The 18,312-nt window shown below is 42.5% G+C and overlaps 1 protein-coding gene across 5 annotated transcripts in view; it reads left to right on the top strand.

The window, feature by feature from the left end:
* Nucleotides 1–18,312, top strand: part of LOC104608021 (phosphatidylinositol 4-kinase alpha 1-like) — a 139,209-nt gene that overhangs the window by 64,937 nt on the left and 55,960 nt on the right. For all 5 annotated transcript variants that reach the window (XR_016085420.1, XR_737043.3, XM_088902939.1 and 2 more), the window contains exon 14: nt 6,391–6,605. Coding sequence is in view for 3 of the 5 variants with exons in the window: in XM_088902939.1 (XP_088759065.1) it covers nt 6,391–6,605 (215 nt within the window). In the remaining 2 variants the exon portion in view is untranslated. The remainder of the gene's footprint in view (nt 1–6,390; nt 6,606–18,312) is intronic.

The following is an 18,312-nucleotide window of genomic DNA, read 5'->3' as shown; positions in this document are numbered from 1 at the left end:
AACTGGTTCAGCTTCCTCCTCTTCCTAATCCTTCTCCTTCTCCTTCTCCCTCTTCTCTTCCTGATCCTCCACCTTTCCGTGTTTTTTTTCATCGTCGTAAAGGCCAACCAAGTTGACTCCCAATGATGGTCCTGACCTCCCTGTTGCTAATGATCTTGACCTTCCAATTGCCCATAGGAAAGGTGTTAGGTTGTGCACGACTAAACACCCCATTTCCAACTTTGTTTCCTATGAGAAAATCTCACCTTCATTTCGTGCCTTCCTTACCTCCATTGACAGTATCCCTATTCCCAAGAATGTGGCAGAAGCTCTCTCAGTACCAGAATGGACAAATGCCATGAAGGAAGAAATTGATGCTCTTCATAAGAATGGCACGTGGGAACTTGTTGATCTCCCTAAGGGAAAGGATCCAGTTGGATGTAAATGGGTATTCACTGTTAAGCATGGGGCTGATGGAACTGTGGAGAGGTATAAAGCTTGTTTAATGGCAAAGGGTTTTACTCAAGTATATGGAGTTGATTATGCAGTAACCTTTGCCCCTGTTGCCAAAATAAACTCTATTAGAGTACTTTTCTCTTTTACTGCAAATCTGAATTGGGATCTACATCAGCTCGACATCAAGAATGCCTTCTTGAATGGTGACCTGGAAGAGGAAGTTTATATGGTTCACCCCCCCGGTTTTTTGGCTCAAGGAAGTGAACAGAAAGTGTGCAAGTTAAAGAAGTCTTTATATGGGCTGAAGCAATCACCAAGAGCTTGGTTTAGCAGATTTCATACTATAGTTCAGCAGAGGGGATACTAGCAATGTCAGTTAGATCACACATTGTTTGTAAAAAGGGTAGAAGGTAAAATGGCTGCCCTAATAGTATATGTGGATGACATAATTGTTACTGGTGACTGGAAGGATGAAATTCAAAGTTTGAAGGGCTTCCTTGCCACTCAGTTCGAAGTAAAAGATCTAGGACCCTCCAAATACTTCCTTAGAATTGAGGTTACCTGATCAAAAAAGGGTATCTTCATCTCCCAAAGGAAATATGTCCTAGACTTTCTTAACGACACTGGAAAGATTGGGGTTAAACCAGCTGACTCTCCCATTGACCCCAACCATAAGTTAAGTGACAGCCAAGGTGAACCTCTTAAGGATGTGAAGCAATTTCAGAGGCTTGTAGGAAGATTGTTGTATCTCTCTATGACTCGTCCAGACATAGCATATGTTGTTGGTGTCCTCAGCCAGTTCATGCATGCACCTAGGTCCATTCATCTTGAAGCAGCGGAGAGAATACTGCGGTATCTTAAGAAGTTCCCGGGTGCTGGCTTATTATTCCAGAAACATGGACATTTGAGAGTTGAAATTTACACAGATGCGGATTGGGCTGGATCTCAAAGTGACAGAAGGTCTACTAGTGGTTACTGCACCTTTGTAGGAGGGAACCTTGTTACTTGGAGGAGTAAGAAGCAAACCGTGGTAGCTAGATCCAGTGTTGAAGCTGAGTACCATGCTATGGCACACGGAGTAGCCGAAGGTATGTGGATAAAGAATCTATTGGGAGAGTTGGGTTTTCCAGTTGACAAACCCATGACTCTACTCTGTGACAACAAGGCAGCTATAAGTATCATTGCCAACCTGGTACTACATGATAGAACAAAGCACATTGAAGTTGACAAGCACTTTATCAGAGAGAAAATCATCACAGGCAAAGTATGCACTCCATACATCAGCTCTGAAGACCAACTAGCAGACATCTTTACAAAAGGGCTAAACCATTCCAGACACCAAGGTCTCTGTGACAAGTTGGGCATGATTGATATCTATGCCCCAACTTGAGGGGGAGTGTTGACAGGTGTATTACATGTACTGTACGCAGGTTTAGTGCCCGCAGGGGTATTTTTGTAATTTTGTAGTCCTCTTGTGTTGTACGGCCAGTATAGTATAAATACTAATGCTTCACTCGCATGAAGCTGTTCTTTTGAGGCCTTAAGTCTGCAACCTCTTCTCTCTTCTTCTTCTTCTTCTTCTTCTTCCTTCCTTTCTTCTTCTTCTTCTTCTTCTTTTGGTCAATAGTGTCCACTTCTCCCACTGGACCTACCTCCAATATTCCTATTCCTCCTCCTCCTCCACTTCATTCCCCTATAATTCCTCCTCATCCTGTTCTCCAAAGGTGGTACCAAAGGCACAGATTCCGACGTGGGCAAGTTGTTTCCACTCCTACAAAAGAGCCTCTTGCTCCTCCCATCATTACTGAGGTAACAAGTCAGCCTTCCTCTGACCCATCTACATCTTTCCCAGACCTTGACCTTCCTATTGCTCTCCGCAAGGGCAAGCGGAAGTGTACAACCCATTGTATCTCCAAACACCTGTCTTATAGCCTTCTCTCTCCTTCCTACTACTCTTTTCTTGCTTCTGTTTCTTCCCATGTGATACCCAGGTCCGTACCGGAAGCCTTATCTAAACCTGAATGGAGGGATGCTATGATGGCTGAACTGGATGCTTTGCATAAGAACCATACCTGGGATATTGTTTACTTGCTTGAAGGGATGGAACCAGTGGGTTGTAAATGGGTATTTTCCATTAAATGTCATTCCAATGGCTCTATTGAGAGGTTTAAGGCCAGGCTAGTTGCTAAAGGCTACACTCAGATGTATGGTATTAACTATCTTGAGACATTTGCTCCTGTAGCTAAGATGACCTCAGTCCGGGTATTGTTATCTCAGTTTGATGTTAAAAATTCCTTCTTGAATGGAGACCTACATGAAGAAGTCTATATGTCTTTGCCTCCAGGGGTGTATTGGAAGGAAATGCAAGGGAAGGTGTGTAAACTGCAGAAATCTATTTATGGTCTCAAACAGTCTCCTCGGGCTTGGTTTGAGAGGTTCAGGGCTGCTCTTGTCTCCTTTGGTTACACACAAACTCAATCTGATCATACCCTGTTCTTGAAGAGAAATGGATCTCTGGTGACCTTTTTGATAGTTTATGTTGATGATATTGTGGTCACGGATAATGACACTCAAGAGGTCAGTAAACTCAAAAGATTTCTTAAATCTGAAATTGAGATCAAGGATTTGGGAGATCTTCGGTATTTTTTGGGCATTGAAGTTGCTAGGTCTATGGATGGTATCTTCATTTCTCAGCTTAAATATGTCCTTGACCTCCTTGCTGAGACTGGTAAACTTGGAGCTAAACCAATCTCCACTCCTATTGATCCCAATCATAAGCTTTCTGCTATAGATGGTGACATTTTATCTGATAAGGGGGTGTTTCAGAGACTGCTTGGGAAGTTGTTATATCTTTGCATGACTCGGCTGGACATTTCCTATGCAATAAGTGTTATTAGTCAATTTATGCATTCTCCCAGAGATACTCATTTAGTTGCTGCAGAAAGGGTTCTGTGTTACTTGAAAGGTACTCCAGGGAAATGTATTCTATTTGCCAAACATGGACACATGAAGCTGGAAGCTTTCACTGATACTGATTGGGCATGATGTATTGATGATAGGAGATCCACCTCAGGTTATTGTGCTCTGGTCGCTGGGAACATTGTGTCATGGAGGAGTAAGAAACAGACTGTAGTTGCTAGATCCTCAGCTGAAGCAGAATACAGGGCAATGGCACATGGTGTGTCAGAATTACTATGGCTACGATCCCTTTTAGAAGAATTGGGGGTTGACTATGAGAAGCCAATGATGCTCTACTGTGACAACCAAGCAGCTATCAGTATTACACATAATCCTGTTCAACATGACAAAACTAAGCACATTGAGGTTGATAGACATTTTATAAGGGAAAGAGTTTCCTCAGGAGAAGTTTGTTTGCCATTCATCACATCAGACGAACAATTGGCTGATATCTTGACCAAGGGAGTTCCGAGAGGGAAAATGACACACTATATAAGCAAGCTGGGCATGATTAACATCTATGCTTAGCTTGAGGGGGAGTGTAAAGAGACTGGTCCGAGTGGGTCCTAGTATCTTCTCTTGTAATATTTTTTCTATTTTCCTATTAGCTAATGGGCCTGTTATTTCTTTTTGTTTGATCTCTTTATGTTACTGCCTAGCTGGCCGCCCACTTAAAGGCATACTTGTAAATATTTTAACATTAATTTTTAGTAAAAAGGATTAGAGAAGAAAGGGAAGGATTATTCGAACCTTTCTTCTTCTTCCTCCTCTTTTCTCCATCTTCTTCTCTTGTACTGCTGCTCTTACTATTCTTCCTCCTTTTTCTCTCTAATTTTTCAGGTTTACACCTATTTTTGTGGACTAGTTTAAATCTGTTGATCAGTCCTCTCTTCACTTTTGCTTCTCCGGCCCAAGTCTACACCAACCTTCCTACTGTCACCTCCTCAAAGCAACATAAGTTTCCAACACAGTTATCTTCCTAACCATCATCGTTGCTGCCATCTTCTCTCGCCCCTTTCCCTCCCGGCTCTTCCTTGTTTTCAGATTCTGCAGTTACACATCAGTATCTCCTTCCCCAACTGCCTCAACCCTCTCTTCCGATCCCCCACTCTCTGTAAGATTAATGTCATCAGTGACTAGCGGGACTCCTAGGTGCAAGTCTTTCCCGGTTTCTTGGAGTACTGCCTCATTAAACTCAATTTCCTATGTGATGGAGAGTTGGAGACCTCCACAGTATTTCTTTCAAACTGAGAGCACAAACCCTCACTTCCCTCCATAGGGGATAATCGACTCCCCACATGAATCAAATCTTTCCTGGTTTCTTGGAGTACTACCTCTGCAAACTTAGTTTCCTACGTGAGACATACCACCACACTATTTCTTTCAATCTGAAAGCACGGACTCTCACTTCCATCCACAGAAGACGTCTGACTCCCCACATGTGCCACCTCCATTCGTTGACCTCTCCTTTTAAATCCATTTTTATCACATTCGGAGATTGCTCAAGCGCACCTTTCCCCTTTCCTTTCCAACGTCCCAGGCCTTTTAAAATCCTGCCTCTTAAGACCCAAGAAAATCCTTTTAATGCAAACTTGCCTTACTAAGTCGTTTGATCTTCCTTCTAATAACGCAATTACCAGTCAAGACATGGGCCCCACCTGGATCTTTGAAGGGCCTAATCTTCTTGTTCAGCTTTTGAGATTCCTCCAAATTTAAATCGTCCACTTTTCCTGCTTCCCCTGATTCCTCTCGGTCTCCACCCTCTTCTACATTAACCAAGCTTCGATCCATTTCAACCGCCTTCACTTGGACCCCACCCACTTTTCCACTTTTTGATTTCTGCCAGTCTCCACCATCATTTAAGCTCCTTGAAACAAACCCCTTAAAATTTCCAGAAATGCCCTCGGCATCTGCCTCTGTCTTTCAATGTCTTTTCGCCTTCTTGCCCAAATCAACAGAATGAAGATCTTTGCATCTGGGTTCCTTCCAGTCTTGGATCCCTATCCTTACTTCAAGGTGGTTCAACCAACTTTGAGGGTAAGAACCTTCCACCACAAGTCTCAACTCATAGCTTTCCCCCTGAAGCAGAGAGTTAATAGAGTTGGTACCTTGTGAACCTCTGCAACTTCCACTAAGATTCTCGCTGTGCTCAACATCTTCCAAGAATTTTTTCTATTGCCGGCATATATGAACCTGCCACAGGCCTCCCTCACTGCCTTAAATGTATGAAAACTCCAAGCATGTAATAGAATGCCAAAAATCAAACCACACCAAGCTTGTCAGACCCACGTTTCTGATAGCACCAGCCAAAGGAGACTACCTTCTTATTCTAAGCTTTGGAGGTCGCAGTTCACTTTGTTCTCATTCCAGTACAAGATTCGCCTCCTCCACACTATCAAAAGTAAATGGGAGAAAACCATTGCTGAGCTTTCTAACCTACAAAGTCTTTTTTGGGCACCAAGCCTCCAAAGACCAAACCTTAACAGCTTCCACATCAGGTTCAGAGTTCACAAATCAACCAACTAGACTCCTTTCCAAAATCCTGAGATTACCATATGCCTCACTTGGTGTGTCCACCCAAACCTTTCGCATAGTTCCTTCCTCATGTTTCTAACCTCTTACCAAACCTTCTGCATAGTTCACGAATCTCTCCTCCTCTCCAGCCCCCTCCCTGGTTCTCCCCACATAGAAGGGAAAAAAAGAAATTTTCCTTTGATGCTCATATGCTTCAGTTTTAAATCTTTTAGTTGCACTATTTTGAATGGTAAAAAAGAGAAAAAGCACACAACAGTGAAAAATAGATAACTTTGGTTTCCATGCTAAATGCTACAGAAATTGTAAACTATATCTTTCTTTTCCTTTATTTTAACTATGCATAAAAAATACATGCATGTACAAATTTATTAATTTTCATTTTCAAGGAAAATGTCATCTTTGAAATTATATAAAATTTTATTCTGTTCCTTGCTTTTCATATTTTCTTTTCTGGTTTTATAGGTTGTTCGGCATGAAAATGTTGAGCAGCTATTGCTTCTTAGTCGTATGTTACAAGGAACTATGAAATTCCCTTGGCACTTTTCAAACCATCCTGCAGCTACTGGTACCTTTTTCACTCTCATGCTTCTTGGGCTCAAGTTCTGCTCATGCCAGTCTCAGGGTAATCTCCAGAATTTTAAAATGGGGCTTCAGTTGCTTGAGGATCGGATTTATCGGTAATTACACCAGCTGTTTCATTATCAACCACTGACTGCTTTTGTATACTTTTAATTCTTAGTTGATTTATACCAATATAAATGTCTAGCAAGTTGTTTTATTATTGTACCATGAGATTACTATTTTTCTCTATTTTTTGGTAGTAAAGTATAAATTATTTTGAAAAGAAAAACGAGGATTTATAAGAGAAGAAGAGCATTCAAAGAATATCCTGATAAAGTGTCTCAAAGTAAGAGACCATACAAATGATGAAGATGCCTTCACTCCAGAACAAGCGAAAAGTCTTTATGGAGTGAAGTTTCCTCCTTGTTCTTGAATTTAGAAAAATCAGAATCCAATCTGAAGCAAGGCATCTAGTTTGTCAAACAACTTCCTTAACCTATGAAACACAGTGTTGGGCAGTTAAACATTTCCTAAAAATGACTGTCGCAGAAATGTGAATGCTTAGATGGATGAGTGGTAAAACTAGAAAGGACAGGGTTAAAAATGGTCATACAAACTGAATTGCTTATATGGATGAGTTGGGGATTCAAGGAGAGCTGAATTGCTTTCTGTACATTTTGGAGTTAGGAGGGTGGTCAGTGCTGGTTGGTTGTCTGAAGGATGAGAAAAAGACTGCTTGGACTCATATAGATGCTTTTAAAAAGATCAAATGGATAACAAAGGAAATGACAATAAAACCGAAGCTTCCCTTCCTCCAGCTTCCATCTTCTAAGCATCTGATTATCTGAATGTAGAGATAGATGTAAAATCTGCAAAAAAGGCTATCCTTGATGGTTTTCAGAGAACTGATGAGTCTCTTCTTCAAGAAAGTTCTGCAGGAAGGCATCCATGAACCCTTCCCAATCCCTCTATAACTTCTCTTCCCCTTGGTGGAGGTTGAAGATGGAAAGCTCACAAGGTTTTGTGGAGGCGGCAAGGTCTTCGAAGAACTAAGAATCAAAGGGTGCTACAGCTTGAAGATAAGGGAGGTGAAGAAGGCAACAGTTCTGGTGGAAGGCTTAGAGATAATAGAATGGTTGAAGGATTTTTTGCATGAAGCAGAAACAAAAGGAAAACAGATATGCTGGAAGGAAAATAACACAAAATCAGGCAGAAATATGTGGTGGAAAGTAAACGGAATGCTAAAGGTTTATTCATATCTCTTTCAGAGTTCTTAGACAAAGGAAAGAAACAAATGGTTTGTTTCCCTGCAGGGAAAAATAGTCAAGGATGGCGAGGAGTGACTGAGATTTTGACTGGCTTTATCGAAGGAATCCTGAGATTAAGGAGATGGTGGAAGCTGCATAAGTAGATAAGGGTTTTTCTGGAGGAAACTTATCAGCGATGGAGGGAGAGACTCCCCAACCAGGATTTCCTAGCCATGGAAAACACTAATAGTAATCCATTACTAAATGCACATTTAAGCAAAACCCATTGGAAGTGATTGAAGCAAAAAATCCGATTATGGATTGGAGGAAGATTGCAGACATGGGCGTCCCAAAAGAAAATGACATCCATCCATTGGGACAACATTACACCATACCGATTCTTCAAATGTATTACCAATAGAGAAAGGGAAAATTTCTTAAAGTACCCCTGTGGTTTAGGAAATTGACTAAGTCTACCCTTACTGTTTACATATTGTCTTAAAGTACCCTTAAGTTCTCTAACAATTGACTAATTCCTTCCCTGCTGTTAGGATTCCGTCACAATCCGCTGACATGCCACACCACATGACTTTTATATTTTGAGAAAATGACAGTAATACCCTTTCTATTACTTTCTTATCTGTTCTGTTCTTCTCTTTGGAAAACACAAACAAGGAAGAATGCCAAACAGCTAACTTGGGTTCTTCTCCTCAAAGCTCACAGATCTGTCGGATGTCTCAGTCTGACCTCGATTGCTTCCGCAATGTTCGGGCTCACTTCCACCATAAGACGTCAGGTGGCCTCTAAGAGAATGGATTCTGAAACCAAAGGTTTTCTTCTAAAACCTTCACTTTTCCATCTAATAATCAGTCCCTTGAGGCCAAGAATGTCTTTGGCTGTAGCAATCTGAACCGCAACTTCCAGTTTAGCGGTGGGATTGATGGGATATTGGGAATGAATAGAGGCACTCTTTCTTTAGTAACCCAGTTGGGTGACCAGATTAGCCAACACTTCTCTTACTGTTTAGTAGAATCTGCTCTCTCCATGAAGATTTCCAGCTTTCTAAGGTTTGGCAATGACATAGTCATCAAAGGAGGAAACGTCCAGACAACCCCATTTGTGCAGTACAGCCAAAACCTGAAACTGTTTGCATTGAATCTGATAGATATCACTGTAGGGACCCGCTGCATGAACTTCCCGCCAGGAATGTTTGCGTCGAAACCTGATGGCACCGATGGCTGTGTCATCGACTCGGGCTCCGCCTTCACTTACATTGATCAGAAGCCATACAAAAGTGTGAAGAATGTATTGGTGGATTACTTTGCTCAACTGAAACTAAAGAGAATTTATCAAAGTCCATACACTTTGGATCTCTATTACGCATTTCCAAAAAAAATTTCTGGTTTTCCCAAGTTCATATTCCACTTCCAAGGAGCTGGTTTTGAAGTGATACCAGAAAATGCGTTCTTCGTAAATCAAGCAGACAAGTTTTTCTGCCTGGCTATGAAGCCAAAGCAACTAACAACGATAGGAGCAATCCAGCAACAGATGAAAAGCAAGGAAGTTTCTTTGTAGATGCACATTCACCGATGGAACATAGTTGTCAAGGCGACGCCTAGGCGACAAGGCACCCTTTGAGGCTCGCCTCACCTAATCGCCTAACAGTTTTCTACTTCCTACCATAAAATACTTTTTTATTCATTCTTTTTTGAGATTATAATTATAAAATAGACATTATAAAACTAAAATAATCATTTTGTGTGTTTATATACTAATTTCTTTTATTATTTTCTTATTTATTAGGGTTTAATCAACACAAACATTGCTAAATGCTGTATTGAACCCTCAAAGACTTAAAAACCTGAACCAATAATTTATCTAATTAGCATATTTTCCTCTTCCATATATTCTTCTTCTATTTCTTCTTCTTCTTCTTCCTCTTCTTCTACTACTACTACCAATACTTTTTACTTTTTTCTTTTCCTATAAAAAAAATAAGGGTTCAGCCCCTATATTTTTTGAATTTTATTTTCCTTCTTCCTTTTCTTCTCATGAATATGTTGATTTTCTATACTTTAATATGAAATTTATACTTTTCTTATGAAAATCATGAATAATTATTAAAGAAATACGGTTATGGTACCTAGGGAACTACCCTAGGATCTATGCTTTTAACATAAAAATTTCATTGCCTAGGCGACTAGGCGACTAGGCACCCCCCAATCACCTAACCTCGCCTTGGTGCCTTGAAAACTATGCGATGAAACGCAATCATTGGTAACTTAGGTTTTGTTTTGAAAATTTAAAGAACAATGATCTTTATTGTTTAGATCCTGTTTGTTCAACGGAGCTTCTTTATTGTTTACACATGATGACAATGACAGTGATGATGATGATCGTCGGAGCTGCAATCCGCTTCATTTTCCTAAAAATTTTCATCAGTTGGGTTTTATTTTGAAATTTTAAAGAATAGTGGAGGGTAAATTCAACATTTTGCTTTTTTTCATTAGTGCTTAACGGCGACGTCAATTGTTAGAAAACTTGGGGTACTTTAAGACAATATGTAAACAGTAAGGGTAGAGTTAGTTAATTTCCTAAACCATAGGGGTACTTTAAGAACTCTGCCCATAGAGAAATTAACTAAGCATTTAGAAGAAACTCTTACCTCATTTCGTTTGTTGAACCACAAAATATGATATGGTTTGGGTGTTGAACAGTCTTGAGTTGCAACTTATCCACCATCTCCTGAGAAACTAGATTCTCATTACTCTTACTATCAATAATCAAGTTACACAACTTCCCACCAGCTGTACAACGTGTTCTGAAGATATTCTTTCTCAACCAGTCCCTTGGTAGTGGTTCTTGAAGTGCAACCCATGGAGTGTTGTATCACTAGAGCTTCACCCTCAATGACCCCATCCAATTTTTCTTCCTCTAAAACATTAGCTTCAGTGGTTTCAGCCACTTGTCCATCCTCAACATGGCCTATATCATTTTTCTGTTTATCAATGACTTTATCAACCAGATGTGTTTTCCCTTCAATCCTTCTCTTAGGATATTCATTCGAACGATGTCCCAACTCCATACACCTGAAACATCTAATAGTAGGATGCCTTTGAGTGATCTTTGTTGCATTTGAGGTCCCTTGGACTGTAGGCCGCATTTGGTTGATTACACGACCCTTACCAGCCCCAACACTTCGACCTATTGATGAAGATGTACCTTGGACAACACTTAGTTACCATCCTGAGCTCCAACTCAATTGAGCTTCAACCTTTAGAGCTAGCTGATATGCATCCTTTACCTTATACGAGCAATGTAGGCTGACTTGATCTTGTATTGGAAACCTCAAACCATTGATATATCTACTAACTTTTTTCTGTTCAGTTTCTGTCATATTACTCCAAAGAGTTAATGTATTAAACTCTTTTGTGTACTCCTTTACACCCTTTTCCTATTGCCTTAAATTCAACACCTTTTGGCAAAGAGTTTGCTCATAATCTAGTGGTAAGAATTGTGATTTCAGCTTTACCAAAAGGTGCTGAATTTAAGGCAATGGGAAAAGGGTGTAAAGGAGTACGCAAAAGAGTTTAATAGATTAACTCTTCGGAGTAATATGACAGAAATTGAACAACAAAATGTTAGTAGATATATCATGGTTTGAGGTTGCCAATGGTTTCAGCTTTTCTTTCGTTCTTCCCCAAGAACTAACCATTCTTTTCCCCTTCCTTTCTTTGTCCCTTTGATAACTTTTCCACCACTCCAAGGCTGTCCCACGCATCTTTGTTGTTATAAGCTTCACTTTTCTTTCTTCATTCATTTACTTCCAATCAAAATAATTTCCAATGTTGTCCAACCAATGTAGAAACTTTTCTGGTTCCAAATCACCATCAATCTGTTCTTGCATCCCTCTTATAGCCTCTTGGAAAACCTCTACAGTGACATGTTGTGGTTTTCTATCACCCTACTATGTTCCACCCCTTGCAGCCATAATAATATAGCAAAACACAACAAGGAGATGAACTTTAAAGCAACCCAAGGAAAGAGCTTGCTCTGATACCACTTGATGCAGGCAGAAAAACAAATTACATGCAGCACTTCAAGTGTATAACAATAAGCACAAGAAGTACCAATCTGGAAACAAAAAAAAAAAAAAACAAGTTGGATTTTAGGGATTTCAGGCTTAAACTTGAAGTATAACTCCTATTGGAACAGTTCTCCTATAGTATCAATGGCACAAGCTGGCCTCCTACACGGATAAACAACGATAAAGGGATTGGAAGGTGCCAAAATGGGTTGACTCTTCAAAACCCAAGCTCCCAACACTTGAAAACCCTAGTTGGGGCTGAGCTACAACTCAAACAAGAGAGAAAGAATAAAAAAAAGACCTCTATAGAAACAGCCTCATTCTCTTTTATAAGACCCAATGGCTTGCTGGAGAAGCCAATTAAAATATTTACAAATGAGCCCCTAGAATGCTTCCCTTTCACAAACAACTCCTTAAGAACAAAGCTAACTTCAAACAAACCCCTAAAAGATAACTTTTGTTACAAAAGACCCAAGAGACCAAAACCCAATAAATGAGTATCCAACTGCCCCTGACTAGAATCTGAATTATAAAATGATGAAAATACCCCTGAACCCAAACTGTCAACAAAGCTACCCATAAACACAATTCAGGATCCTACTAGAAAAAAAAAAACATGCTGTTAGTGTCGAGTACGTAGGGGTAATTTTGTCTTTGTGCTTGTGTTTAGGTGCTGATGTGTAAGTTTATGTTAGATTTAATGTCCCTAACTTAAGTAGGGGCATATGTGACTTTTCCACATTATTTTAGTAATATAAAATACATCTGGCCAAATGGGAGAGTGAACTTTTTCTCTCATTCGAACCAGAATCTTTTCTCCTTGTTTCTCCTCTGCTCTTCTCCTTTCTCTCTTTCTCTCCTTCTCTCTTCTCTCTCTCTTCCTTGACTCTTATCAGTCTAATAGGCAGACCAAACACTAACATGGTATCAAAGCTAAACTGAGCAAATCGGATCTGCCCAGAATTCTGTTATCTGCGCACCTAGCCTAGGGTTTTCTCTTATTTTCATCGCCATCAGCTAGAGATAAGGGACAGGGCTGAAAAGGAGTGATCACCCTCTTCCTTGGAGGTTTCTATGCCTCCAGTTGTGGTGTTTGTGGTCGGTTGCTGCAGTTTCTAAGAAGCCCTCCCCTAATCGATGAAGAGAAGAGGGCTGATTCGTGTGGTGCAGTGGGTGTCTTGTGTGGTCTGATTTTCGGTGATCAGTTAAGAGGTTTTATGCATTTTTTTTTGTGTGAATCAAATGAGAAATCTATTTCAGACTGTATGGTGGGATTTCAGATTGTAGTGTGCTAGGGTTTGTGCACCCTTCAGTGTGATTCGAAGGGGGGGGTGTTCCTCAAACAGTGTTGGGAAGTTTCAGGCAGTCGTGGAGTTGGGTTTGTGGTGTAAAGAGTGCAATTTGCAGCAGTAGTAAGTGCTGAAATCAAGGTGTAGTGTGATCTAGTGTGCAGTTTACCGAATTCAGCAATATCAAAATGCAGCAGTGGGAGGCAACAGTGATAGCAAGACTAGTGTGATGGTCCCTACTGACTACCTGAATGTTCAAATGACCTCCATTAAGCTGAATGGAGAAAATTATGTACCTTGGGCCAAATCTGTAGAAGTCTTTCTTAAGGCAAAGAAGAAGGTGAAGCACATAAGGGATGAAAAGCCTTCCATCGATTCTCTTGAGTATGATGATTGGGAGCATGCAGATGCACAGATCATCACATGGTTATGGAATAGTATGGAACCCAAGATTAGTGTAAATTTCGTGTTCCTTGATACTGCCAAAGAAGTGTGGGACCATGCTAAGAAGCTGTATTCGGGTGAGAACAACACAACCAGAGTATATCACTTGTACCAGGAATACTTTAATCTACAACAGGGTAATCAGAGTCTTGAGGAGTACTATGCTAGTATGAGAAACAATCGTAATGAATTGAATGTTTATCACCCCTCACTTCTGATGTCAAAATTCAGCAACAACAGAGAGAACAACTTGATGTGACTCAGTTTTTGGTGGGGCTGAAATCTGAATATGAACCAGTGCAGGCTCAAATACTAGGAGGGTCAGCTCTCCCTTCCTTAGAAGAGGTGTTTGCTCAACTCAGGAGGATTTCCATTTGATCTACCGAGAACCCTAATATTTTCGATAGATCAGCCCTAGCGGTATCCAGAGGCTATGGTGTTAGAGGTGGAGCTCGAGGAGCTCAGTCTGGCCATAGTGGTAGTAGTGGACCGGCATATGGCCGGAGTGGTGGTAGTGGACCTACATATAACCGTGGTGGTGGTCATACTGGAGGTTGAGATTCAGGGGGAGCCCGTGGTAGAGGACATAGTTCAGGTCCAAGGAGGTGTACACACTATGGTATGGATGGACATACCATCAATTATTGCTATGACTTGCATGGTCCACCTTCAACTTGGGCCAATCATGCCATGACCAGTGACAATAGCTTCAAACAGGAGAGCCATTTAGTCGATCAGGTACCTCCTACATCCAGAGATGTTGCTGAGAAGGAGATGATGAGTATTCCTCGTGATGAGTATGAGAGGTTAGTATAGGCCACATCTCAGCAGAACACGGCCACTCTCGCACACTCAGGTATGGCTTGTCAGGCATCCACACCCCTGTTATGGGCCCGGGCGTAGGATCTCATCACGGGTCGGTCCACGGGGAGAACCTCTAGTTTCCCCTTACCCCTCCCTTTTCGTGCAGACCCTATCGTGGCGACCTAAGGGGTGATTTGTCCAAGAGATCACCCTAACTCTCCCTTACTCTTCTCCTTGACTGAAATTTTTGGATGTTTTATTCTTTAATCGCAGCTCCTTAAATATGAGATTACAAGAGGTAAGAGTCCTCCTTATAGGAAGACTCCTTGTTGAATTCGACTGCTTACAGATAAGACTCCTAACTTGAGAAAGATAAGGATCCCTAAGATAAATCAAACTCCTACTACTCTTTTACTAGTCCTTATTGGAATAGATAAAGTAAGAAACAGATAAGATAAACTGTAAAAGATAAGATAAGTTGCGACTGGCTAGATAATCCCACGTGGTCACTTCATCACTGCTGCTGTCGGACACCTCATCACTATTGCTGTCGGTGGCGGTACTGCTTCCCAACGAACGCGTCCACAACATTACACCCCTCCTGGGCAACGAGCTTGTCCTCAAGCTCGAGATCTGGATATGCATCATGGAGATCAATCCAGGGATCCAGGTGGCCTCAGCCGATGGTAGGTTGTCCCATTCCACCAGGACTTCGAGAACACCCTGATTGACTCGGGATCGAACAAGAGCACGAGGCTGGAGAATGGGTATGCCGTCCTTTAAGGGTGGTAGGGGGGTACGTGATCAGGGGGAGTACCCGTAAATGGCTTAAGCAAAGATATGTGGAAAGTATCATGGAGTTTGTTGTGTTCTGGCAGTTCTAGCTGATAAGCAACTTTTCCGATCCGCCGTAAAACCTTGGAAGGTCCATAAAATTTGGGAGCTAATTTAGGGGGAGCCCTACGTCTTAGGGAGTGTTGTCGATAGGGCTGGAGCTTCAACCACACGAACTATCCTGGTTCGAGAGTTAATTCCCGATGGTGCTGATCATAGGCATTCTTCATGCGTGATTGCGCTTGCTGTAAGCGGAGAGAGACTTCGGCCAGGAGGGCATCGCGTTCTTGTAGGGAACGATCAATCTCATCCAACCGCGTCGAACTGGGCTCGTAGGACAATAGGCGAGGAGAGTCTCGACCATAGACGACCCGGAATGGTGTCATGCCAAGAGAAGAATGATAGGCTGTGTTGTAATGGTATTCGGCCCAGGGAAGCCAATCAACCCACCGACGTGGTTGGTCTCCCACAAAACAATGGAGATACATCTCTTTCGTACAGTTGACCACCTCTGTTTGACCGTTTGTCTAAGGGTGGTAGGCGGAGGAAAAAGCTAGGGTGGTACCCTGCAACCGAAACAACTCCATCCAGAAGGTGCTAGTAAAAACCGGTCCCTGTCACTGATGATGGATTTTGGTAGCCCATGCAGACGGAAAATATGCGTAAAGAAAACGTGGGCAACTGAAACCGCACTATATGGGTGGGACAGGGGGATGAAATGGGCATACTTGGAAAAGCGATCCACCATCACGAATAAGACAGATTTCCCGCCAAACTTGGGTAGGCCCTCAATGAAGTCCATAGAGATATCAACCCAGATTTGAGTTGGGAGTGAAAGGGGTTGGAGAAGGCCTGCCGGGTGCAGGTTTTCCCATTTTTGTTGTTGGCACGTGGAGCAATTCTGGATGAAGTCCCAAACCGAAATCTTCATGCCAGGCCAATGGAAATCGGCTTGGACGCGGTGCAATGTCTTCTGAATGCCTTCATGCGTGGAGTTATGTATACTGGAGATGACGAAGGGAATCAATGAACAGTCGGCTGGGAGGTATATCCGTCCTTTGTATAGCACCAGCCCGTCGTGAATGGACCAATTCGAGTTGGTCATTCTGGACTGTATTTTCTGAGCAAGGTCCCTCCACTCTGGTGATTGGGGCAGCGTGCTTCTAATGCCTTCTAACAGGGTGACGCGGGGCCGTGAAATTGCACAAAGGAGCATAGCATCTTCATCACGTCTAGATAGGGCATCTGCGGCCCGGTTTAAGGACCCCGCCTTGTAGTCTACCCAGAAATCAAACCCGAGCAGTTTGCTAGCCCAATGTTGTTGAGGCGGAGTGGTAAGCCGCTGTTCCAGCAGATACTTGAGGCTGTAGTGATCAGTCTTGACGACGAAGGACCTTCCCCACAAGTATGGCCTCTAGTGTTGCACTGCCTTAGCTAGCCCAATCAACTCGCGCTCATAGGCGGGTAGCTTTAGATGTCGGTCAGCCAGTTTGCGGCTAAAGAAGGCAATTGGGTGTCCTTGTTGTTGCAATACTGCTCCAATACCTACACCGGATGCATCGCATTCGATTGTAAATTCTAGGTCAAAATTCGGTAACTGCAGCACGAGTGTGGAGAGGGCATCCCTTAAGTTCGCAAAGGCGGCGTCAGCTGCGTCATACCATTGGAATGCGTTCTTCTGTAGCATATTGGTTAATGCGGCATCCAATAATCCATAATTTTGTACAAACTTGCGGTAGTACTCGGTCAGCCCTAGGAACCCGCGGAGAGCCTTGGCAGATTGAGGTTTGGGCCATTCCTGAATTGCTTGAATTTTGGAGCCATCCACTGTGACACCGTGCCCACTGATTATATGTCCCAGATAAAGAACCTGGCGCTCCCCAAAAGAACATTTGGGCCGCTTCAGGAAGAGCTTGTGTTGGCGCAGAAGTTCAAAAGCAGTCCGCACATGATGTACGTGTTCAACCCATGATTTACTGTAGACGAGGATGTCGTCAAAGAACACTAAGACGAATCTGTGAAGGTAGGGCCGAAATACCTCGTTCATCAGCGACTGGAATGTGGATGAGGCGTTGGTGAGACCGAACGACATAACTAGAAGTTCAAAGTGACCATGATGCGTTCGGAAAGCTGTTTTCTCCACATCCTCGGGGGCCATCCGGACCTGAAAATATCCCCATCTGAGGTCAAGCTTCGAGAAGTACTGGGTTTCATGGAGCTCATCCAGCAGCTCGTCCACCACGGGAATAGGGAATTTGTCCTTGACGGTTCTGTTATTGAGCTCTCCGTAATCCACACAAAACCTCCAAGTACCGTCTTGCTTTGGCACCAATAAAACCGGCGAGGAGAAAGGGGAGCGGCTAGGGCGGATGATCCCCTGTTTCATCATGTCCGTACACTGCTTCTCTATCTTGTCCTTCTGTAGATGTGGGTAGCGATATGGCCGGACGACGACCGTCTCTGAACCCGTTATCAGAGGGATCCGATGGTCACACGATCGGGCGGGTGGAAGTTCCTTGGGTTCTTGGAATATATCTGAGAAGTCGGTGAGGAGTCTTTCCATATCTGTTGTGTGCATAGTTTCGCCTTGGAGTGTATGCACCTGCGGTTTTTTTGCCTTTACTTTGGTTCCTTGCCAAGTAACTTGTTTTCCATTCAGGTGGAATGACATGATTAGGGCGCTGAAATCCCACAGGATAGGACCTAGGGTAATCAACCATTTAATTCCAAGTACTATATCATATTCGTCCAAGGGTAGCACAAATAAATCAGCATCGAAGGGTTCGGATTCGACCTGTATTTGGATGTTCTTACAGATTCCAGGGCTGTGAACCCTCTCCATTTGCAATGGCTACCTGTAGTTGTGGTCTGCTTTCCACTGGTAGTTTCAGCTGAAGGGCAGCTTGCTCACTTACAAAATTGTGCGTACTTCCCGAATCTACGAGGATACGTACTGGTTTCCCTGCCACCTGTGCCCGTAGTTGCATAGTTTGAGAGGTCTTTATCCCGGTGATGGCATGGAGGGAGATCTTGGGTTCTAATGCTACGGGTTCGTCCTCGTCTTCCTCCAGTTCGTCTACCAGAAGGCAGAATAGCCTCTTGCATCTGTGCCCCGCTG

Source organism: Nelumbo nucifera, chromosome 4 (assembly GCF_055504915.1).
Source record: "Nelumbo nucifera cultivar China Antique chromosome 4, China Antique-T2T, whole genome shotgun sequence".
NCBI classification, from domain to species: domain Eukaryota; kingdom Viridiplantae; phylum Streptophyta; class Magnoliopsida; order Proteales; family Nelumbonaceae; genus Nelumbo; species Nelumbo nucifera.
This window is presented reverse-complemented; position numbering and strand designations above follow the sequence as displayed.